Raw genomic sequence first — 26,046 nt, forward strand, 5'->3', positions numbered from 1 at the left:
CAATAAAAATGTTCAGAGGTTCCTGTACAGTAATTAAATTCAACATTTTTAAGAGCTGATGGACAGAATCAACCATCTGTATTTCAGCAACCCCATTGCAGGTGCAGAATATGGGACCCATACGAAGAAAAATACAACATATAATAAAGATTTTTACTCACAATTAACTACACAAGAAAGAATTTATAAGAAGAACTATCTCCATAAAAGACAGAGAAGTATCACAGAATCCCTTTATTGCACATGCATTATCAGAACTGTTTGCTCCTATAATTAATGAGATTGAATCATTCCTAAGGGTTTAAAAGTTTTCAAAACAAGGGAAAAAACAAGCATAAATCCAAGGACAGCATTTGGATGAGACAGTGGAGAAATGCTGATAAAAAGCCATGTGGTTTTGTCCTCGGAATCATCAGTATCAAGCTACACCTCCACCACAACCAGACATGGTATCAATTCAGATATAACTAAAGCTACATTAACATTTTGTTGTTGCAGTTTATCACCCTGTGTATTACTTTCAGAGGAGCTGAACACAGCTGAAATACTGAATGCCTGTGGCCAAGGCAAGGACTAACACATCATCCTCAGCAGCTTTTTAAGACCACTTTTTTTACTGGATTAGCTGTCATATGAAAACAGAAGTCAAATATTGATTTGTGAATGGTAGACATGCTTCAATCAATTGAACAGTACAATTAAGAGTTAAAATCATGCCTGCAAAGGGGACAGGAATGCAGGCACAGCCCCCAAATAACTGTGGATAATTCTAGGTAGTCACCTCTTGCTCCTTCTCAGGAGAGAAATTAAATGTGGGACTTTTTTGCAAAGATTCTACCTTTTAAGGCAAAAAGACAGATGTTTGGTCATGTTCTAGATGCACAAGGGATAAATCAGGCAGTGACACCTAAAAGACAGCCAGGTACACATCTCAGTAGTCTTTTGTTAAAAGGAAAAAAACAAGTAATCATGCCAGAGAAAAGAGAATGGAAATAAGCTGAGAGGATTCAGGGGAAAACATGATGAATGAGAACATTATCTGGGAAAAACAATTTGAGTTTGATAAACACTATCAAGGAACACACAAAAGTTTAAAGCCAAGGCAAACGATGGGCAGAGCTGGATGTTCCTGGATCTGACCATCCTGGAATATTGTTGCTTTCTTTACTGCAGTACAATTAATAATTAGCACGGTATCCTCCTGGGCAAACACTTCCACAGAACTCAATACTCACATCCTGATGTGTAGAACCACTTGAAAAGTATATGGCTTTTAAATATCAAGAGAAATTAAGCAGCCTAACCACAAAACCCCAGGCATTTGCTCACAGTTCAGCTCCTTACAGACGTGTTTACCCATCAAAAAACAAATCACTGTCAGCAGAGGATGCAAAAACTCAGTGTCACCAAAAACCTGTTTAACTTATGGTGCCACATCTCCTGATTCCCACAATAGAACATTCTGAGTGTTCATTCTTTTAATTCAATTTGACATTGAATTTATTTTAATTGTTGTGACGATTTAAAGCCAATTTTAAAAGTTCTCTCATGAATGAATACAAATCTCCACCCTCTAAATGTTACCAGTTCTGAAGAGATAAAGGGAGGCATGACTTGTGTAATTCAGCTTAATGTTGCATAACCATTCCTTGTGGCTTGTATGAATATAAACAGAGACAAAATTATTCAGTTTTCTGGTTTTTTTCCTCCAAAGTTAGTTTATACGGAAAAGAATGGCTTGTTGAAAAATCAGAATTTTGGTGAATTGTGATGCTATGAAATGGCATCAATAAGCAAAGGTGGACATAAGTTTCTCTTTCATGATGAAATTAGCTCCTTGATTAGCCCATTTTTTGACCTTCAGTCCTGGGTCCAGGATGGAAGTCAAGCATTGCCCTTCTTCAGAGTGGCACCCAGGGTATTACAGAGCACATATGGTGACAGATTTCTTAATGACATTTTGTATTTTTGATCATTCACGCAGGAAGATGTGCTGCACACTCAGCCACAGCTGGAACAGGTTTCCCATAGAAGGTTCATCCATGGAAATGCCCAAGGCCAGGCTGGACAGGGACCCTGGGATAGTGGAAGGTGCTCCTGCCCATGGAACAAGATCAGCTCTAAGGTTCCTTCCAACCCAACCCATTCAGGGATTCTATTCCATGACTCTAAGAAGCACCACTGAACAAATTTAAGCCTCGTATCATGTCCACATGACAATTACATGCTTCAGACTAATATTACAGATATATTTATTTATTTATTTATTGCAAGCTGAAATTCAGTTAAACGCAATTATTTGGTTTTCCTTCCTTTTATCTGCATGTACAGTAAACCCCAGTCCAAAGTAATGAATAATTGTAAGCCTAACTTTTTACAAAATAGGAGATCTAACAGAGCAGCTTTTCCTTTGTGGCAAGATTAATAGGAATGATGTTATGCACCATATGACAATGGGTACAGACACCCAGGTCACTTGTGGGCACTAAAAAAAGCCACATTTCTCACTGTGCATTCACATCATAGCAATTTTCCAGCCAAATTATACTTTCAGCTAAATAACTGCTAATTATGTAGCTAGGACATTAAGCAGGCAGGAGCTTATCTGCCAAAAAAAAGCGAACCTGAGCAGGGATTGGTAAGGGAGTGTACTACAACTGCATAATGTAAATAGGGTAGAAGAAAACAACAGGACACCACACTGTGCTGAAGTCTTAATTCAAAGAAACCTGACAAAATAGAGTGGAAATGTCACATATAATTGCAAAAGAAATACTTGATGGAAATGCAAGCTGACAAAAAAGTGATGTCCAAACACAATTTTGATCTTAACTGCTTATGACAATGAATGGCTTTTACTGAGTGGGAACTTGCTGTAATAAAGTAGTAAAATGCTTCCACATTTGAATTTTCAAAGGTGCAAGTTGCTTTGTGTCAAAGCTTGGTGGCTTTAGCTCATTCTGACCAACACTGCTGGTCCCTCTCCAGCAGAGCCAGGAGTGCACACAGTGTGCAAAAGCTGTGAAGCAGCTACTTAGAACAGCTGGACATGATGTAATAGTTTCCTTCCCAGGAACTCCACAATTCACAGAAGGAAAACCATCTCAGACTCACCACTCCCCCTGCTAGTTCTGAGTGACCCCTTAAGGATATCTGCTCCCTTTGCCTCTCTTTGCAACTCAGAAAATCCCAGGATAGTTTGGGTGGGAAAGGACCTTAAAGCCCATCCACTTCCACCCCTGCCATGTGCAGGGACACCTTCCACTGTCCTAAATTGCTCCAATTCCCATCCAGCCTGGCCCTGGGCACTGCCAGGGATGCAGGGGCAGCCACAGCTGCTCTGGGCACCCTGTGCCAGCCCTGCCCACCCTCCCAGCCAGCAATTCCTCCCCAATATCCCAGCCAGCCCTGCCCTCTGGCACTGGGAGCCATTGCCTGTGTCCTGTCCCTGCCTTGTCCCCAGTCCCTGTGCAGCTCTCCTGGAGCCCCTTCAGGCCATGGAACGTTTTTGTGAGTTTGTGTTGCTGCATCCAGACTGTGGGACCACCCATCATCTTCACAGCTGAGGCTGAAGGCCTCATGTAGATGTAGGAATAGAGAAAAGGTGAGGGTGGAGGTTGCACAGGCAACTGTAATTATGGCTGTTCTCCATTCTGAGCCCCTGTCCATGATGACTCACTACAGCTCTTCATTTGCAATATTTTCAGTGAGATTCAACAATTTGCGAACATAAATTACAAAAAATTATAGTAATAAACAACTACTTCCTTCATGACGCAGACATGACTATAAAGGCAATTTTGTCAGCAATGGAAAAAAAAAAAGCATACATACCCTGCACAATTAGCAGATATCAAAAGGACTAAGAATGCTAAATTAACCTCAAACAAACAAGTTCTGTGATTTTTTTTTTTTTTTAAACCAGGGTTAAACTGGCAGGAAAAATTTGGTAAACTGTTTCAGATCCATAAGCTGCAGCCACACAAAGTATAGCTGAACAGACAGTTTCAATTCATTACACGTCACCTTATTTTTTTAAATCTGGCTTTGTACATGCTAAAGAATACTTCAATGAATTTTGCTTTTGAACATTCAGTAGTTATTACTTCTGTCTGTATCACAGGTATTCCAGATTTCAGGGTGATACTCTTCAATCTTTTTTGAGGAACAGACAACAGACACTCTAGAGAATTTCACCTTGATTACATAATTTATCAGCATTCGCAACTGTAATGATGTAAATTAAATTTCCCTTTTGTCTTTATAGAGGAATATCTATAGTTAAATATTTTTCAAATAATTTACTTTATTTTTACTTAGTTTAAGAGAAGCATATGTATCTTGTTTGTATTAGCTTTGGGGAGATTCCAAGAGAGCTGTCTGAATTTCCTGCACTTTCAGCAGAAAATAAAACCTTCAACAAAATAAACTCACTCTGCCAAAGGAGTAGAAGAAGGAGAGGAATGAAAGAAGCTCACAAGAAAACTGCTCTTACCCTCAGTGAGCAAAGTAACTTCAAAGCCAAGCCTTTGGTGACCAGAATCTTATCTTTATCTCTTTTACTGGCAATACTCTTTGGCTGCTCTGTGTCAAGCTCAGACAACTTTTGGCAAAGTAGGTATTACATGAAAAAATGCAGGGTCCATAGTGATTATAACCCCAAGAATTAACCCTGGCATCTCTTAGATTTCTAAGCACTGCTTAGAATGAAAGCAGAGCTGTCACACCAGAGTGAAGTTTGTTGCCAGACACTTGCCCAAATCAACTGTCCATCCTGACCCTCCTCCTCTGCCCTCCCAAGCTGAGAGCACAGGTTTCCAGCCACGCTCAGCCAGCCCATGCAGGAGCACACTTCCCATGAGGAATGTGGCATTTCCAGCCCTATCCCAACACCCACCTCAGCCCAGGACAAGGTTACTCTGGAGGAAATGCCATAGTGTATGTCCATTCCCAGGAGCAGCCTGCTCCATGGGAGAACACACCACAGGACACCTGCCAAGGCAGCAAGCTCAACTGCTTTCATGCTCCAAAACCCTGCTGTCCCAACTTGCACTGGCTCAGGAAATAATTTCCATTTCTGAGGACAGGAATATAACCCAGGGAAGGTGAGGATGCTTCATTGGTACTTCTTACATGACTTCACCATACCTTGTTTAGTATCCAGCTGACCTAGAGCCAATCCACAGCTCATCTCCTGGTCCTGGTCACGCCTCCCTTCATCTCTTCTTCCATCCATGCCCTTCCTATCTTTGAAATTCCAATCCTAAATCACTTCATTTCAAAATATTTTAACTTATCCTCCACTTCTTTCAAAATCAGGCTCAAGAATAAATCAAAAATTACTATAAAATTGCCCAGATTCCCTCAGTGCTTTACTGATTCTGGGTGATGCTTCACTGTCATAGCCCTGTTTACTGAAGATTTTGCAATTCCCAGAATCACAGAAGTCCCAAAATAGTTTGGTTTGGAAGCTTTATTGGAAGGGAAACCTTCCTCTAGACCAAGTTGGTCCAAGCCTGCCCACGAATCAAATCAAAGAAACTGATTTTCACCACAATTAGCTTAGAAAAAGTAAATTACTCTGGAAGATACCTACTCAGGGTCTAAACCCACCAAGAAGCTCCAGCACAAGGGGATCCATGACAATACCCAAAATACCTGACAGCCACAAGCCAGGAACTCAAACTCTCCCAAGACAGTTTTTCCAAACCACATGCAACAATAACAACAGAATGCAAACTGTATTTAGTAAAACAGAACCCAATCATTGTCTAAAATCCCATAAAACCTGGGAAGCAACTGCTACTAGAAGATGACAAAGTTCTTACTAAGAAAATTAAAACTGTGTGTTTGTATTTAGTCATACTGTGCTTGAAACACTAATGAGGTTTTCTTGCTGTTGAAAGGAAATGAAGATTTCTCTGTTTCCCCATGAAACTAAGCAGTACTCCCTGGAGGTATGAGAAGATTTTGTTTAGTTTGACTGGTAGAACAAGAAAGAACAAGTCCCATACACAACCCCAACTCCACCATACAAAGGTAAACAGATCATCATAATACAGGCTTTAATTAACAGAACTGATCCACCTCGAGGAGAGTTCAAGGACTTTAAATGCATTCTTCAAGTGAAAAAAGTTTCTGATTGCAGCCCTACACATTCAGCTCAGCTGCAAAACGCCACCAGCAAAATTGTTTGGTGAAGTTAGACAGCAGTAAGTGCTGCAAGAACTGAAACCTTGATAATAATCATGGAATGATGACCATCACAGGATGGTCTGGGGTGGAAGGGACCTTAGAGATCACCTTGTTCCAGCTCCCCCTGCCATGGGCAGAGACACCTTCCACTGTCCCAAATTGCTCCAATTCCCATGCAGCCTGGCCTGGGGCACTGCCAGGGATGCAGGGGCAGCCACAGCTGCTCTGGGCACCCTGTGCCAGCCCTGCCCACCCTCCCAGCCAGCAATTCCTCCCCAATATCCCACCTACCCCAGCACCCTGGCACTGGAAATACAATCCCCTTGTCCTGTCACTCCATTCTCTTGTAAAAACTCCCTTTCCACTTCCTTGTAGGCTCCCATGCAGGTCTTACATAAGACAAAGTTTCTAATCTATGCATTATACCTAACAGTAGCATTAATAGAGGGGTAAATAGTGCTCAATGAAATCTGTAGACCTTGAAGTGTATCTTTGAGATGATTTCTGATGACCTTCTTTGAAGCAAGTAAGTGGTTCTCCATAAAGAAACAACTTTAACAACGTTGTGGGAAGATACAGTTGCTACATACGCATTCATTTTTGTGTTTCTGCTCATAATCAACTCTAGATTTGAGCACCCTTACCATATTTTAATGCTTCTTTGAAATGAGCATTATTTGTTTTATCCTATGAGATGTTAACAAAATACAGAAACCCATATTTTTATCATGAAGATGGCAAAACATTACATCTTGCAAATGGCCAGAAAAAAACCCACCAATTAGCAATTTAAACCACAGTTTTCTTCATGCTTTTCCTTATTTTTTACTACATACAATACATTACAGTTGCAGGAATGCAACCAGTGCCCTATCATCCCAGCATCATCTCTGACTATATTATCAAATAGTTTATTCATCCTTGATATTATGCTTAACAGTAACAACTGTGACACTCTGGCAAAGCGGATCTACAACTTTTAGCATGTTTTGTGTGAACCACATACTGTCAGTCAAGAAAATCACTCAGGAATTAGAGATTACACCAATCCTGGAGTCAGCTCTGGGACCCTCAGGACAAGAGAGACCCCGAGGGGCTGGAGCGTGTCCAGGGCAGGAACGGAGCTGGGGAAGGGGCTGGAGCCCCAGGAGAGGCTGAGGGAGCTGGGAAGGGGCTCAGCCTGGAGAAAAGGAGGCTCAGGGGGGACCTTGTGGCTCTGCACAGCTCCTGACAGGAGGGGACAGCCAGGGGGATTTGGGATCTTATCCCAGGGAACAGGGACAGGGGAGAGGGAACGGCCTCAGGGCCAGGGGAGGGTCAGGTTGAATAAATATTAGGGAAAATTTATTTCCTAAAAGGACTGTCCAGCCCTGGCACAGGCTGCCCAGAGTGGAGTCTCCATCTCTGGAGGGATATAAAAGCCCTGTGGATGTGGCCCTTGGGGGCATGAGTTAGTGGCAGCCTTGGCAGGCTGGGGGAATGGTTGGACTCAATGACTTTTCCAAAGCTAATGATCCCACAATTCTGTGGTTTTGCAGACCCACCTTCAGTGTACAAGCAATTTTAATTAAGAAGATATCAAAACAAACTGAATATATACAGATCCCTAACTAAAACTGTCAACTTAACAGAAGCTGAATTCAATTCTCTTCTGATTCCTCACCAATCAGATCCTGTGGTTCAGCATCTCTGCAGTGACACATTAAACCCATCAATGCCTTGGAACTGTTCTCTCCCACTGAAAATACCAATCTGAATAATTCTGACCCTTTCTAAGAGAAAAAAACTTCACATACAAGACTTTGTAATCCAAGTCCTCAATACAAACAAAGACTGAATGGAGTTTCCATAATTTCCATACTATCCAAGAAGAAGATTTTCCGGTCCTGATGACGCACAGGATGTCAGTGGGAAAAGTCAGTGCTTCTCTCTGCCCAGCAGCCAAAAGATTCTGTATTCCTGCCCTTGGGGTGAAAATTCCTATTGAAATTTCTGTGGGAGGCATAAGAAAGTCAGAAGGGGTTCGCAGAGCCAACGTATCCATCATTACAATTCCAGGAATACCAAGGAGGCAAGGGAATGGTGTTACTGCCTCTTCCACAGAGCAAGATGCCTGCTCTGCTCCAACACCAAAAATCAGTGAAAAGGGAAACTGAGAAGGGTAACACAACAATAGAAAAGCACCACAAAACACACAAAAAAAACCCTCTTAACTGCCTCACGACAATATTAGGCATGTTTAAAAACAGCAATGACAAAAAAGGTTGATTGAACCTGTTGCTGCTTATACAGAAGGTGACAGAGGGCACAAAGGAAAGCTTTTATGATGGTTCAGAATTAAAGAGCAGCCAGTAAAAGATGTCAGGTCCCAGATAGCAGACAGTTGACAAGGGATTATGGCACGAAATTCCCAAACTGCAGCAAGCAGGAATAAGCTGCTTTACAGCTACCATCATATACCAGAGCTGAAGATAAAGAATGGAAAATGCTTTTATTTCTTATGATACATTTAAAGACTGCAACATGATTAAAGAAATAATCCTTTATGACACCACTTAGCACACATACTATATTCATTCCTTCAATTGTGTTAAATATTAAAAAAATTAAAGGGAATAGCTTAACAAATGTGTATGAAGCCTATCAGAAAAATCTTATTATTGACCTTTGAAGTGGTTTTCAGTATAAAGGAGATAAGTTCTTCTAAAAGATTAGAAAATACATGAAAGTGGTTTTATTTCCCTCTTACCTTACCAATTCTCCAAAACTAGTCACTACCAGTAAAGTATAATTTGTTGTATTAACCATGGCCCAAAAAACCTCCATGAACAAATTTCAAGAACTGCTCTCTAGAGCTAAATAAAATGGAAATTGTAAGGAGATGAGAAACAGCCTTCTGAGAGCTGACAGCAAACAAACCAAATAAATGGGGTAACTTTAAGATTAAATCTCTTTTTCATACATTCCATCTTATTTTTTAAAGACTTTTGGACACTAAGACATTGCATCAGTTCTGATGAACACAGAAGTTGCTGACCACTGCTCTGCTGAATGTTCTGGAAGCACAGAGCAGCTGCAGCCTGAATGCCAAAAAGCAAACCTTTAATTGAGATGTGGAATACCCAAAACTTACAGAAAATAATTATAGAAGTCTATGTACACAGGCACTTGTTCCAAAATGAACTATGAGCAACAGATGGTATTTTCTCAAATGCTGAAGCAAAATGCTCCTGATAGAAATATGTAAAAACAGCATTATCCAACTAAATAAATTTTCCTGGAATATTTATGAAGTCTTGTCTATTTTGGGACCAAAGTTAATTTTGTGTAGCCTGGTTCATAAAGCACAGCAGTGACAGACAGGGACAAGATGAGAGATTACTGCTGAAAGACAGCAAAGCACCTGGGTATGTTGTACATCCACCCCAGAGTCCCTCAACTCTCCCTCACCAAAATCCCATTTGTGATTGTAACTAGTTACTTATAATTTACACTAAGTTTTCTAACAGACTCTATTTAAGCTCTACATGCTAAGATGGCTAATTTATTGCAGAAAAATAATTTTATGTATCATAAAAATTCCACAAAGCTTTTTCCCATGGGAATGTAACATGACTCTTCCCATTGCCTCAATTTATCAAAATCTACGAGATTAGTCTTGGAATGGGAAAATTTGTCATTATTTGTTCAGATAATTTTTTTTTGGCTGCATTGAGTAAGCATCTGATTTCTCTGTGAGTGCCACAAATTATCTGCTGGTGAGCAGATGAAAGACCTGCCTTTGGGAACTACAACATCCATTTTCTCCTCCGTTTATCTGGGGAGAACAGATATACTTCAGATAATGAGTCCTGTTGCTGTGAATAAAGCAAATTGAACCTGCAATGTTACAATACATCTTATTTTCTCCAGAACAGGGTGGTTGTTTTTTGTTATTAGCCAACGTTACCTTTGAGGTCAAGGGTTTGGGTTAACACACACAAATGCTGGAGTGGAACAGGCTCTGTACACACCGTACCAGCTTGATAGCAACAAAAAAATGCATTGGATCACAGTGTCTTTGAGAATCTGTTATTCAGTGGTGGGCCACAGCTCATCCAGCCTGAATATGAACAAGAGCAGCTCTGGAAGAGCTCCACCACATTCCAGCAACATATCTGAAGGGCAATTAAAAAATAAAAAAGGTATCTTACTTGTCCCAACTTTGTTTCAGAGAAGTGAAGGCAATCAGACATCTCCCAAAAGTGCTGGGGATAACAAATACAGGAGGATTAAACAATGGCAATGTATTAGAGGCTTGTCTCCCCAGAGCCTTCTCTTCCCCAGGCTGAACACCCCTAGTTCTCTGCCTCTAACTCAGAGATTCTTAAGAATTACTACTTTTTGCCCAAACTCTGGGTTATTGTTTCTGTAATTAACTAATTCTGTGGAAGAATTCCTATTTATAAAAGCTGATTTAGCATAAGAAATATGCAATGTATTCCACTAATTCACTTACTTCCTAATCAACAAAGAAATTAGAAAATTAGGAGAAATAGCTGATTACATGAAAGGGAATTAAAAGTTTATCTTTTCAATTACACCTGTGAAAAACACTAGGGTGTCTACACAATTCAATAAAAATGAGTAACAGACTCTTAAAAATTTCTGTTTCTACTAAATACATTCTCTGCATTTTCTGAGAGGTTTTTCAGAAATATATTTCACAGAGAACAAGAATCCACTCCTGTCAATGAGGATAAACAAAATGTAAATTCTTCCCTCTATATTTTTTTAATGCTGTTTTCAGGCCAGGTGAAGAGGAAATCAGTTTTCAGTAAGTGGCTTGCTTTGCTCTATGTGATACTTTATATGAGCAGCAAAGAGGAGACAACCCTTCTTCAAAATCCACTTTTGGTTTGGAGTTTCTGTCTATATTAGTAATTTTTCTTCTCCAAATCTTTTTCCTATTCACTTCAGACCAAGACTGTCTTTTAATATGGTTGAGTCATTCCCTTTAAAATACTCTCCTTCCCTTCATCCCATCATTCTGTTTCCTGGCCACCCACACTGCCAATCAGCAGCAGTTGTGTAACATTACAGGTAATATTAACAAGAGCCATCAGTGGGAGAATTGCCCTCAGTGAAATGCTGCTCAGGGGGACAAAACCTCTCCAAGAAGATAAACTGGAAACTGATGAGAGTAACTTTCTTCAGTAACATGGACACAACTCGGAATAAATGTGCCTCTGTAACTGGTCCCATTCCAACATTTTATAGAATTACAGAATTATTTAGGTTGGAAAAGCCCTTCAAGATTGAGTCCAATCCTTCCCCCAGCATGACCCAGGCCACCACTGAGCCATGACCCCAGGTGCCACATGCACAGGGCTTTTAAATCCCTCCAGGGATGGGGACTCAGCACTGCCCTGGGCAGCTGTGCCAGGGCTGGACAGTCCTTTTAGGAAATAAATTTTCCCTACTGTCCACCCTGACCCTCCCCTGGTCCAGCCTGAGCCCATTCCCTCTCCTCCTGTCCCTGTTCCCTGGAATAAGATCCCAAATCCCCCCGGCTGTCCCCTCCTGTCAGGAGCTGTGCAGAGCCACAAGGTCCCCCCTGATCCTCCTTTTCTCCAGGCTGAGCCCCTTCCCAGCTCCCTCAGCCTCTCCTGGGGCTCCAGCCCCTTCCCCAGCTCCATTCCTGCCCTGGACACCTCCAGCCCCTCGGGGTCCTTGTCACTCTGAGTGGCCCAGAGCTGACACAGCATCTGAGGTGTGGATGTTTCACTTCAGAGAGATGTCAGCAGCCTCTCCACAGGTGAATAACTACTTTCATTATTTTATCCAATGTGAAGCACACCATCTTACTCCTATAGCATGTTTCTCAATATCACTGGGTCTTGGTTTAGCCTAATTTCTCTTATTTTCTTTGTCTTTCCAATGCCAAATCACAGATATCTGCAATGAAGGAATCTAAATCTTTGTTCATTTACTTTTTTAATAACTTCTTAGAACCCTTTGATAGAAATGGATGGCTGTTTTTTTAAACAACTAAAAATGTACAAAAACCTCACTGGTTAGTCTGTAAATGTCCCTGTAAAATACAAAGAGGAGAGAAATTGGAAATTGAAGGTACAACATGTTCCGCCAATATCTCAAAGAGAAAAAGCAGCACACAGAAATTCCAATTCCAATTAGATATTTAGTACCAAACAGCCTAAAAGGTTTGGTGCATACTTTCTTCCTCACCCATTTCCTCTAATTTATATGGCTGCATGTTTAAAAAAACAATTACTGGGATGTTTATAACATATGGTCACATACTTATGGTTTTTAAGCACTACATTTTTCAATCAAAACCTTGCGTTAGGAACACCAGAAAATTGTTTTAATGCATTGTTGAAATAGATTGCTGTTATAAAAATAAATCCTACTCTTTGAAGAGCTACTGCATTAGGTTGTTCTGTTTGTCTCTGTATGTCTGATCAAGATGAACTGTCCAGGTGAATAATTGGTTTCTGAGAAACCCTGAACAACTCATTCATGTGAAAGAGACAACAGGAAAAGCCTCTAATGACCAAACCAACAAAGAAGGGTGCTTTGGGGATCAGTGCTGTTCCTTTTTCATCCAAACACTTCAATACTTGCCATTAGTGTGAATAAAACAAATGTTGGTTTACATGGCAGAAATAAACAGTTTTATAGAGGGGCTTGTGAGGGCTTTATCTTAATAATGGATCACATTTTCTATCTACAGCTACATCTAAGACCATTCTAATACCTAAGACCATTCTAATACCTCAGCATTCCCAGGTTTCCAGTTCTCTCAAATGCAACCCAATTAGCTGTGCAGGAGAAAACAAAATTCTCCTTTTCATCTTATGGAGATGCAAAGAAACCCCAAAATTTCATCCATTTGTAACACAAATCTTACAGCTTCTTCAGTTTAATCATCTTATCTTTTAAGGACACTTATTTAAGCAGTCTTCTCAAAAAACATGGGTTTTGAGTACAGAATTTGAACACATACCATAATTTGCACCATTTAGTGCAAAACAATGACAATGTCCTAAAGCTCAGAACTATTAAAGAAGAATAAGTAAAAAATTATGATGTTTGGTTTATGTCACATGTTTCTGAACAAGCAAAACAAGGGGATTTGAAATTACTTTAGCAGGTGTTTGCAGTGCTAATGTCAAAAGTTCTTTTACTTATTTGTTCTGCCTCATAAACCTGAAGAATGAAAGATTTTCAATCAGATGATCGTAAGATGCTACTGCTACAGTAGATACTCTTTCAAAACAAACAGTTTTTCATCCTTAATTTCCAAAATGATGAAAATTTCTTAGTGAAATAAGGCTTAACACCATCTATGTAACACAAATACCAGACACCAATGACACTTTTGTCTAAGTCCTGGGGGATGAAAGACCATCAGCTTTTTGAAGAACATTATTTTGATCTTCTTCAATGTGCTTGTTTACAAATCTTTCCACCACAAGCAATATATTTGTAAAGACACAATAATGCAAAAACCAGCAGCTAATAAATATTAGTACTTCATAGTGATACAGAAGTTTAAACAGGCTGAACTTCACCAACATCTTTTTCACTGGATTTTAGGATAGTTCTTCTGCTTAAGGATAATTTATGCAGCATTTTCTCATGAAAGTTTCAATTCATTTAAAGGAAAGAACTGATTAAGAATTCAGACAGAAGTGCAGAATTCAGCTATTACTCCATAGAAAAGCTTGCTTTAGATTTGGGTTCGGTTGGTTATTTCAGTCTATTCTGAAATAGCTATTTTTTTGGTGATATAAAAATAGGGGGATTAGGTAGGAGTAATATTCTATAAAATATAATTCATCTGGAGGAGGGTATGACTAATATTTAGAAAAAGTATTTATAGGCCCTCTGCTCAATACTGGAGACAGGCAAACCCAAGAATAACCTGATATTGAAAATGTTACTTCATCAGCCACCAAGTCAGAGTAATCAAAAAGAAGGTATTATAGTGCAAAACAAGGTGATTCTCCTATTAAGTGCAACTTAAGCAGCTAGAATCCACATACTATAAAATCCCTCTAGTACTATATTGCTTTACCATATGCTTCCAGTAAACAACGCCCTAATAAAAATTTTCTTGTATAATCACATTTTAAGTTTACTCCTCTAGACAACATGAGAAACTAAAAGTTCACACACAAAAATGAAGCTTTTTAGAACACTAATGATGCATGGCTAAGGCATTAAAAAAAAAGTCTTACTGGGTTTCTTGATGACATTTTGAAATGGAAGAAAATAGACAAAAAGAGACCTACGCAGTGGTTTTGGTGGTAAGTAGGTGGTTTCTGAATTTTAAAGAAAGATTATGACAAAAAACCCCTCAATAAAACTACCTTGGCTTTTTTCCTCACCCCAGTATTTGACACATCTTAGACATATCTCAGTCAGGAGTCTTGATTTAATTTGGCAAAAGCTTCCCATTCTGCCAATGGTGTATCCAGTTTACACATTTTGTGTGCTCTTAGCAGTTAGCACTGAGCAGCACTTCACAGACAGCCAACTGAACAATGCTAATTTCATCACACTAACTCTATTATGGCCAACCAGTTCATTTGGAAGCAGGTCTAATTTCATTTCTGCATCATTACTGGAGTCATCAGATGATTGTGGAGAAGATTTCCCATTTCTTTGTGATAACACACATTTATAGGAGAACACTTCTATGTGATGGCAGAGCTCTGCATTAAATTGTTCTTCAGATAATTAAAAAAATCAGATAGAGGATACCTAACATAGTATTAGATATGCAAGCACAAAGCATATCACAGGACCTGATGAACCTAGAGGTCTTTTCCACTCCTAACAGGTCTATGATTCACAGAATCATATAATCCTAGAATGATTTAAACTTGCAGATTGTCTCCTTCTAACCCCGAAAACATCACAGTATTTATTTAAAGGTCAAATTATTCACAACAACAGTGAATGAAATACATTTTTGCTACACATTGGATTAAAAATTAACTTCTCTGCCAGTAACTGAATCTAGAACATTATACATTTTAGATCTGTTCCATTATGATTAAAAGACAGCAAACACTGCAGTCCACAGACCTGATCTTACCTACCCTTCAGCAATTTCAAGTTTCTGAGATAAATACAGGGCTCTTAATTATAACAGACAATTTCTTCTTAGGAAGTAATGATGCAGGGGAACCTTTTTATATCTATTGATGTACAGGGGGGGAGAGTGGGCTGGTTCTCTCTTGGGGAAACTCAAATGAAGGACTATTTATGAAGTACTTGGAACTTTGAATATAATCAAATGTAATAACAAGATATAAGCTCCCATCCCCCCAAATTTCTTTTTTGTTGAAACCACTTTTGTAATACTGCTTTTTAATAACCCCCACAATGGCCGAATTAGAGGGACCCCAACTGATGTCATTCATCCCACATAAAACAAACATTGCTTTTTCTTCTTAGCTTTGTTTTACAAGCTACATTACTTCCAGATGACGCTCGAGGGGCCTAGGAGTTTCAAGAGTTAGATGGTTAAAAAGACAGCTGCTTTCTATTTACCATATAAATCAGAGAAAAATCAAAGAAGAATCTAAATATTGGAATTCATTTAGACCATTATGGAGCACAAACTGAGGGAGAAAAGAAAATAATACAGAAATCTCATCATCCAGATGCAAAGTTTAATTCTGGTTATCAAGACGAGAGAAAAACTCATCAACATTTGCAGAATTCCAGCCCTCCATGAAAGCCAGCTTTGCACAGTGGGCAAATTTACTGGATTGGGAATGAGTCAGGAAAAGCCAGCTCTGATTGGGAACTCTCCCAGTACTACCAGGCTTTGCTACTGCAAACTTTACACACACAACTATATACTAAAACATATATTTTTATACATATACATGCACACATGTATTTTTTAAATTTTTCTCTTTTAATTGACAATGTGCTTGTATTTTTACACTAAATAACCAAAAACCCTACAAATTTTGGACAGAGGACTAAAGGATGGCTCTCCATATATTGATCAATGTATCTACTAATATGAAAAGTTCAGTATTACATTATAAGGTTTCTATCCCAAATTTCACCCACCACTGAAGTGCTCTTTAGAGGAATGCTATGTATTAATTAATTGAATGTATTGCTACTAAATGGGATTTTTTTTTTTTTTTTAGAATTTTTACTTATACATTCAAGCTTCGTCTTGCTAGAACATTTTATTTTTTATGCAAAATTTAGAAGGTAAGACTCAAGTGATGATGTCTCCTGAACTACTTAAATCTAATACTATATCTACATTTGATTTTTAATTTCCTCAATTTTTGCATTAAGGAAGCTGGGGTTTTTTTTCCTACATCACAAGAAAATGACATGAAGTTGCCAAAAATCAAAATTTACTCTCTTCTTCTCCATCCACTCTTTCCCTAGGAAGATTTAAGGAGAATCTCTCATTATCAAGTGTAGTTTAGCAAGAAGGAAGTGCTCAAAAATCATAAAGAATACAGTAAAATTCTTAAAAATAAGTTTTTGGGGTAGATGGCAGCTCCAACAACACATCTGACATGCTACTTCCCAAGAGAAGTTAGCATGTCTCTACTTAGGCTGTTAAGCAATTCTGATTTGATAAATTACATTAGGCTGAAATCAAATTACCATGAAACTCATTGATACGTTTACTTAAGTAATATGTCTTGATTTGAACTGAAAGAAGCAAAATTCTCAATTATTTTATCACCAGTTTTCTTGTTTGCTAAAAACATTGGAAAATATGCTTTCATTGAATGCAAGAAAGCAAGAAAGATAAACCTAAGTGGATTCTCCCCATTTCCAATTGGATTGAAATGTAGTATTTCAAAACAGGTCAATGCTGTTACAAAAACAATTAATATTATTATGGCTCATGGAACAATAAGCAAACTAGTCAGCATGAGAATTAGTCTAACAAAGGATTGTGTCTTTGAGGCAATGGCAGGGGGTGGTTGTCTCTGTCTTGCTGCCTTCTTCATCCTGCTCCTGAATCTCACCACACTGCCAAAAGTTTATCAGTAAAAGACCTGGACACTGGTCCAGCCTCAATAAATTAAACAACTTCCTCTTTCCTTTCTTAAAAACCCAAAAAAACCCCCAGCAAGAACAGTATCAGGGCCAACAGGGTCAGTTCCTTACTCCAGTTCCCAGCTCTGCTGGTACACCACAGACCAAATGGCAGATTGCAGCAGATACTCACAAAAAAAATATTTTAAAAAGTGGCAGTATATTCCTACCACCATCAGTGAGTATAAGCCGATGAGTATATACTGATGAGTATAAGTGATTGTGTATTGGGTCAAAAACTTACTAGAATGCAAAGAGTACTACTGTTCAAACACCCAGAATTTAAGATAGTATCTTAAGCAGCACCTAGAATACTTTTATGCATAATTTAACCCTTGGATTCAGGTTTCATGCAAATTCCCCTTTGGATTACAGAGCACAGAAAGAAAATTATTAATTTCTAAATTAAAGTGAATGAAAAAATGGTGAGAGATGCATTTTAAAAATACATATTTGGTCTGTACAGAATCTGCAAAGAGCCCTGCTTATTAGGCAAACCTTGACCTCTCAATGAACAAACCTGTGCAGAGCAGGCAATACTGGAATCACCCCTTTCCTTAGCTCCATGGTGGGATACAGAGGTAGAAAGTGCTTCAGGACTTCAGACATTTAGTCCCCTCAGCTCCTACACTCCTCCTTGTTCTTACACACAACATAAACAGGCTCTCAGAAGCAGAATATGCTGAAGTGATGAAATTTGGCCTCAATGTTTTTTAGTCAACTGCCTATATTTCAGACTGAGCTGTAACATGAACAATTTGGAGAGGAAAAAGAAAAGAACCAAAAAACCATGTTCAATAGTTTACCTTATTGTTTCAAAATACAGGCCAGTAATTAATTTTACTCTGCCCTACACCAACCTTCCCAAGTGCTCTCCTTCCCCCTTCCATCCCTCCATCATACCAACAGTAAAAAGAGATGAAATTCAGTGTCTAAGCCTCTTGGCTGTACTCCAGGGAGCTTTCCCAGCTCTATCAGCTGCATTGTTCAGCTGTCTCTGCATGTAAGGGGACAACTTTGTACAGAAAGCCTTTCCCTGTGCCTTTCTTTAAATGCAGCATTGTTTACATGCAGCAAGTTAAAAAGAAGTCCAAATCCCATTAAATATTTTTCAAGCATTGTACTCTTACACATCCTAAAATATGTATCTTCATATGTATGTTATCACCTAAGCCTATGTGTGCCTATGTAGTTTACAGACAAGTGTATCATGCCGTTTTCTTATTTAAGTCACTAAACTATTATATCAAATTATCTTTTTAGGTATTTTTATATTTAATGCTAGAATAATAGGATATGTGAATTCTCAGGCAGACATATTCTGGATCATGTATTAGCCCTGAATTTAAAACATTTGATACATTTTCATCCTCAAAAATCCTGAGCAACCAATAAATCAACTTTTCTTTCCTTCACACTGCAGTGAAGGTTCAAATGAGTATAAACCAAAGATACTTCAGCAGTACAATGATATTATTCAAATCCTTTCATGATGTCTCCTTCTTCCACCCAAAGCAGAGATTTCCCAACAAGCCATGCAATTAAACACAAAATTGTTGCCTACTTGTGGGCATTGGCTCAGCAATGAGGGGACTCTAAGTATCCATGTATTCAGAACACACTAATTTGCCCCATGACTCCAGTACTCCCCCAGAAGTTCACTGGGAATTGGTTTCAATCATTTCTAGGCATTTTAAGATTCTGTGGATGCTAAAACCCAGCTCTTAAAAATGCACAGTTTTCAACTGTGTGATTTAAATATCCTGAATTACAAATGGCTTGGAAAGCACGAGTTGACAGAAAGTCTCTTCCCTCTGCATAGCTGTGGTTTTGTTCTGCCATTTCCAAGTGTAATTCTTGTTTTTTAGAGATGTTTCAGACATGACATCATTCATCCAGGTTCCTGTATTTTGATGCTGGTGGTTGCTCAGCTGCCACACTGAGAATTCTTTGCAGATTTAGGGATGCATGACTAGAATTTCGAAGCACCCATTACAACATTCATTTTGATACTCACATAATCAGGAAGTGGAGAGTCGTTTGAACCCAGGGAACCTCTCAAGGACTGCGTGGCTTGCTCCAGCACTTTGTTGTGTTTTTTAGACAACAGAGAAAATAAACTGGGGGGGAAAAAAATAAAATAACTTCACGATGATGTCCTGAGATAGTTAAGACTGTTCAGTAAGGAAAGAAGTGTTATTACATACACAAAATTTTTAGAATGCAATGCACAATAGTTGTACCATTTATTTATTTATTTAACATCTGGATAAATAACAGCAGAGTTTGAATCAGAAATATTCTATACAATATAGGATCTGAAGAAAATTTTATGTTCATGATTAAATTTTGAAAAGTCAAATTGTCACAGAAGGAATGGCATACATGCAATTTTAGTTCATAAATAGCTTGTGTTCACTAGAATGCAATTTTTAAGTGCAGCACCTCATGCAATACATTGTAATATACATTTAAGTATCTTATATATTATCCATTCTAATAACCTATTGCTTAGACAGGAGAAATCTGACTATATAACAAAAGCTTTGGGTATTTCAAGGCCAAGTTATTACATTTTACTAGTGTATATTACTTTCAAATTTATTTTAGCCTAAGTCAATGAAAAAAGGATTACCTTAGCTTTATAAACAATCTGTTAAATCAGAGGTCCATACACATACAGAGAAATAAACACATTTTTCTTGCATTCTGGAAAAAGGCAGGGCAATGACACAGAGGATGGTGCAACCTGATTTACAAGGAGAATGGTGCACCAGTGGGCAAAAGCCACCAGCTAATGCTCAGCAGCAGCAAAGAGTCAGATACTCCTTTAAAGCCTTGGACAGCTCAAACATGAATGTCAATTCACAGATAAATGTGATCCCCCATCTCAGAAGAGCTCCTAAGAGCACTGAGTCCAGCCATGTCCCTTGCACTGCTCAGGCCACCACTGACCCCTGTCCCCAAGTGCCACATTCAAATGGCTTTTAAATCCCTCCAGGAATGGGGACTCCAGCACTATCCTGGGCAGCCTGTGAAAGAACAACCCCCTTCCCTGGAGAATTTTTCCCTAATATCCATTATAAACCTACTCTGGAGCAAACTGAGGCCATTTGCTCTAGTTATGTGCCAGATGTTTTTAGGCTTTCGGTGTTTAAAAACATCATCTGGGCTTTTTTACTTCTCTTTGGAGCATTACAGGACCCCTATTAGGTTTTCCTAGGATGACTGTACGTGTTTTAGAGGGTGGAAAGGCTACCTTGATCATCAGGCATCGAAAGGGTTACAGGTGAGGCCCTGGCACAGGTTGCTCAGAGCAGCTCTGGCTCTCCTGGGATCCCTGGAAGTGTCCCAGGCCAAACTGGACAACCTGGGATAGTGGAAGGTGTCCCTGCCCATGGCAGGGATAAGATTTAAAGTCCCTTCCACCCCAAATTCTGTGATGCTGTGAACACAATTCACTTTCAAGTGGCAAAATGTACCTCAGTATTATATTCTGTACATCTCCCTTTCTTGGAACTGCATCAGTGTTTGAAGGTGTGTGCTTACAAGGCTCTTCTGCCTCATGAAATGATGATCTGTACTGGGAGAATCCTCTGAATTTTTTTAACTTGTAATCTATCATTCATATTAAATCCTTCACAGATGGTAGGAGTGGATTCTTTGAGTACCAGTGCTTGTCATCCCAAGGGCCTCAGGAAAAGGCTTTTCCAACACTCCTCACAGGCAGGAGGAATTAGTTACACTAACAGCTATTAGCCAATACCACTAGAACTTTCCATGTTAAAAGGGGAAGAAATAAAATAACACAGAAATTAAGATATATTGCTAGCTTTCTGTCTTTCCCCCCCCCCCCCTTACATTCTCTCATTGCATTCACTGACTGAAATTTTTGTTCAGATCAATAACTGGATGTGCAAACTGGTCCTTGGTAGGAAAGAGCAGCACTACTTCTGCAATCATGGGTGTCTTTGAACACTCAGATTTCAGAGATACTGTCATCAGCACCATCTAGTGCTGTGGAGACAAAATAATCAGTTAAAACCAAGCTGGAGATGCTTATGGTGGGCTGCAGCAAAACCAGGTTAAATTTGCTGTCTGCTCCAGAAGATACAGACAATTTCACCAAGAGGAAGAATCTGGAATAAAGAGGATTTCCAACTAGTAGATTTTTCTTGAAAATACATAAAGCATTCTGGCTTTAAAGGAAATTTAAATAAAAACAAAGTAGTGGCATCAAAATTTTGGGGCATGCATTCAATGCATGTGAAGAGGAAAATGAATGCACAGTGGTACTCTGCATGGAATCAGAACAGCAAAGAGTAAATTTATTTATTACAACAGAAGTGTAGATAACTGGGAAGAAGTAAAAAGGAAAATAATGATAAATTATTTCTTAATGCATTTGTTAAGGGTTGGGTTTTTTTTAATAATTAACGGCACTATAAGCAGAGTTTATGGCATAAGCAACGCCTTGGTGACTGATTCTAGTTCCAAAGCAGCAGTGCAGAGTTTTTGTTGTCTTTCCCCTAGCAAAGTTCTGCTTTCCAGCCACAAACTCATGTCCTTTGTACCATGCTGGGAGAATTCTTTGTGAGACCACTGCCCATAACACAGATACCCACGTTAAGAAAACTCAACACAATTCTCTCCTCCATCCATTAGTTATCCTTCTCCAAGGACCATCCTTTAGATAAGCAGGGATAGATGGCAGAATCTTTCACATTAAATTTTTCATAATAAAAATGCATGGAACTGCAAACTGAAAGAGCTCTACAAAGACACCACAGCTAAACACAGATGAAAAAAAAAATCAAGGCCAGATATTATGATTAACAAATACATTTGGAGCTTTCTAGGAAGTACTGTTGCCTCTTGAATTGGTGCAAAACTTCAATTCCAAGTCATTCACTTATTATTATGCCTCCATCTGTAGATCTGAAAACCATCTTGATAAATATCAGACTAAGTTTTAAAGACTCAGCACAGAGTTACTTACAATCCTCAAAAGCCATTTGTATGAAGTTTAGCTCATAGATATCTTTGTATTCTAAAGGAGTTGCTTGGTTCTGCAGCAGTCATGTCTCCAGTGTCTGTAAGGTTTTAGGCTTGATTTTGATTTTCATGGCATGAATAATGCAATTTTAAAAAAGCAAAAATGCTTTACAACAAGGATGTTCCCCTCTTCACAACAAGGTAAAAGGCCCAGAAGTGGAAGCTGAGACTGTCTCCCAAATTTCCCTCATGTGTATTCATCACACATCTATTTTTGCCCAACTAAAAATTGAGATCAAACAGAAAAATGCATGTACTTTGTGGTGACTGAGGGCAGCATGCACAGACTGACAAGAATATGGATTTTTTTCTACCAGAATACTTGTCCTCTTTCATCCACTCTTCTCCATCAGCTGTCAGGCAGGCTATGGAGCCTGCCAGCCCTTCAACTCACCCATTATGGACTTTTCATAATAATAAAAAGCCATGTTCAGAACAATGAAAACATCTTGGTACCCCAGCTCATCTCTCCCTGACAGAAGTAACCCAGCCCAAAGTTTAGCAAGCAAAACAGTGAAGTTGGAATAAGACCAAGATGGGGTAACAGCTGGCATCTGTTAGGAAGATTAGGAATAATTAGCTGGAATATCAGGAGAAATTCCTGGCTGTGAGGGTGGTGAGTCCCTGACACAGGGTGCCCAGAGAAGCTGAGAGCAGCTGGAAGACTCCAGGACCTTGGCAGCCTGGCTGGATGGGCTGGGGGCAACCTGGTCCCATGGAAGGGGCCCCTGACCACAAGCAGGGTGATCTTTAAGGTCCTTGCAGCCCACTCCATCCTGGGATAATGTGATCTATCACAGATCATCAAATTGCACCGGGGATGAGCTCAGCCAACAAGGAAGACTCAAGGCTGAAAAACAATCTCAAGGTCCTGTGGTTGTTTGTTTTTAAAGAATTAAAAACAACATTGGTTTCTTACCTCCCTTTACACAGCGATTTTTTTTTAACTCAGGGCTGAACTTCAATAAATAAAAAAATTAATATGGATTAAATAGTAATGGTAGCTAATACCAGCAAATTGATTAAATGCTATTTGCACACACAATAAAATGCAAACCAGTAATATATGAATTTAACACTTTCAAAAAGTTAACTCCGCAGTGCCTGTAGATCCCCCCTGCCAAAAAAAAAAAAAAAAGAAAAAAAGCTAATAAGGAGACTCATTTAACAAGTGTCTCAAAATGTCAATTTGAAACAGCTAATAAAGTACACTTTCCACATAAAAAAACCCAAGGTATAAAACACAGCTTTTATAATGAAAAAATTGGGAAAAAAAAAGTGGCTATTAAAATTCGAAGTTGAAAATCAATCTGAAGTTAAAATTTGCCAAAACCTTTTCTGAAAGCTTTGGACAATGAGAAGGAAAGGTAGCAGTGTACTTTAAGGAAGAATAGGATGCTCCAAAATAATGACATGCAGTTTGTCCTCAGCATAATACTGGAACAGTATTTATGATTATGAAAATCATTACAATGAGGATACAAAAAATATACCTCATCAATGGTCTTTCAAAGAGACTGGTAATAGTAAAAATAAGGCACAATAGTACCCCTGTTGTAACAGGCTTCTACACATCATTTATATGACTTTGTTCATGTGAGATTTTTTTTCAAAATTAAGACAGTTGAATAATAAAAAGTAACATGGGATGCACCATATGAACTAAAGGTGAGACAACCCAACAGTCTGAAAAATATTCTTATTAGGTCCAAAAAGGAACACATTCTTGGCCCATCTAAATACCAAAAACTAATAAAACACTTGCTTGAGCTACCAAAATAATTTCAATGTACAGAGAGAATATATAAAGTGACCTATATCAATGGTAAAGAAATACTAATGACCTGAAGTTGTGCCAGGGAGATTTAGGTTGGATTTCAGGAAAGGTTTTTCCCCCAGAGGGTGCTGGCTCTGCCCAGGCTCCCCAGGGAATGGGCACAGCCCCGAGGCTGCCAGAGCTGCAGGAGAGTTTGGACACTGCTCCAGGGATGCACAGGGTGGGATTGCTGGGGTGAATGTGCAGGAACAGGAGCTGGGCTGGATGATCCTTGAGGGTCCCTTCCAGCTCAGATTATTCTGTGATTCTATGAGATACTGCAGTTAAACTTTGCAAATGGCACAGTCACTACAGAAGTGATAAATAAAGAGAAAAGGCATTTTAATTAATTTTTTTTAAGAAGCTGGACACAAAATAAACTTGCTGGGATTTAATGCAGCAACAAACAATCCAAGCTACTCCCTAAGAATGAAGAATTTCACTCTGGGAGCAGCAACTAAGGATGACCAGACAGCAAACAGCTGTCTAAAATGCAACAAAACTGCTGAAAGAGTCTTTGGTGTTAACAAAAATTACTTGTCTTTGATTTCAACAAAAATATGGCCTTTCATGACAAGAAAGACATTGAGGTGCTTGAGTGTGTCCAGAGAAGGGAACAGAGGAGGGGAACTGGCTGCAGCCAGGTGGGTGCCAGTCTGTTATTCCAGATAACAAGTGATGACAAGCAGAAATAGCTCAGGTTGTGCCAGGAGGTTTAGTTTGGATATAAGAAAAAGTTTCTTCATGGAAAGGGCTGTCCAGCCCTGACACAGCTGCCCAGGGCAGTGGTGGAATCCCCATCCCTTGAGGAGTTTCAAAGCCTGTGGATGTGGCACTTGGGGACATGGGTCAGTGGTGGGCTGGCAGTGGTGGAGGAATGGGGGGACTCAAACACAGATGTCCTTTCCAACCAAAACAATTCTATTATTTTATATCCAGTAAAGTTGTTCTGAGCACCACACCATTGACCCTGGCAACCTGTGTGCAAGATTTTGAAACAACTGTATGGAAATGCAAAGGCTCTAAACCAGAAAACATGAAATGCTTGAAAACTCATTTATTTAACAGATTTGAAAAAAGATGAAAGAATGATTTCACCAAAACAACAAAAATGTGCAAATGCAGAAAGGAAACTTGCTTTCAGAGGATTCTACAAGATAACAGAGTAAAAAAAAACAAAAAAAACAAAACAGAAACTAACTATCATCCCATGGGCACAAACCACTCTTAGAAAGGAGGTTGAAGCAAGGCTCAAGGTGCAATAAATTCCTATTTGCACTGTCAAAGCAATGGCAGAGAGGGAAGAAAAACCTGGGAGGAAAGAAGACAATGTCAATACCTAGGGTATGAGATGAGCTTAGACTGATGGTGTGATACAAAGAAAGAGATGAAAGACTGAAAAAAAGGGTCACAGATAGAAACAAACTGATGTTATTAGCAGAGGAAAGCCAGATCAAGTTATATGACAGCAAGAAGGGGTAAGGATTTGATTTCTCACAATTCAAATCACTATTGAGCTTCTAAAGGTGTATTTTAATTTATCTGTATATCTAGAAATATTCCATATGTGCTGAGTACAAAACTACTTGAGGACTAAAACACCTCTCCACAGAATTTATCTGAAGTCTGGAAATTCAGATGTTCTGAACTTTTTTCTGCTTGCTCTCCTAGTTCAGAAGTTCTGCAAACAAAGCACCCAAAACACTATCTGGTGATGGAAAAAAACAGCTCTATGGATAAAAATATTTGAGGATGAATGTTCTCAAACAATTCAGCAGTATTCCCTGCTGCTTTTTCTCTCTCCTATACACATGCAAAATGTACCTATTGTTCTCTGTTTTAGAGACTTAAATATAAGGCCCTAAACACCAAAACCT

At 39.0% G+C, this 26,046-nt stretch overlaps 1 protein-coding gene across 6 annotated transcripts in view; it reads right to left on the reverse strand.

Annotated features, from left to right (window-relative positions):
* The window catches only part of DYM (dymeclin), a 210,659-nt gene that overhangs the window by 45,989 nt on the left and 138,624 nt on the right, over positions 1-26,046 (reverse strand). For 3 of the 6 annotated variants that reach the window (XM_079330337.1, XM_079330336.1, XM_079330340.1), the window contains 2 exons: positions 19,316-19,418; positions 10,389-10,442 (listed from right to left, as the gene is read on the reverse strand). In XM_079330337.1, the coding sequence (XP_079186463.1) occupies positions 10,389-10,442; positions 19,316-19,418 (157 nt within the window). The remainder of the gene's footprint in view (positions 1-10,388; positions 10,443-19,315; positions 19,419-26,046) is intronic. The other 3 variants (XM_079330339.1, XM_079330338.1, XM_079330341.1) reach the window with 1 other exon arrangement.

The sequence above is a fragment of the Erithacus rubecula genome (genome assembly GCF_903797595.1).
Source record: "Erithacus rubecula genome assembly, chromosome: Z".
Taxonomy (NCBI): Eukaryota; Metazoa; Chordata; class Aves; order Passeriformes; family Muscicapidae; genus Erithacus; species Erithacus rubecula.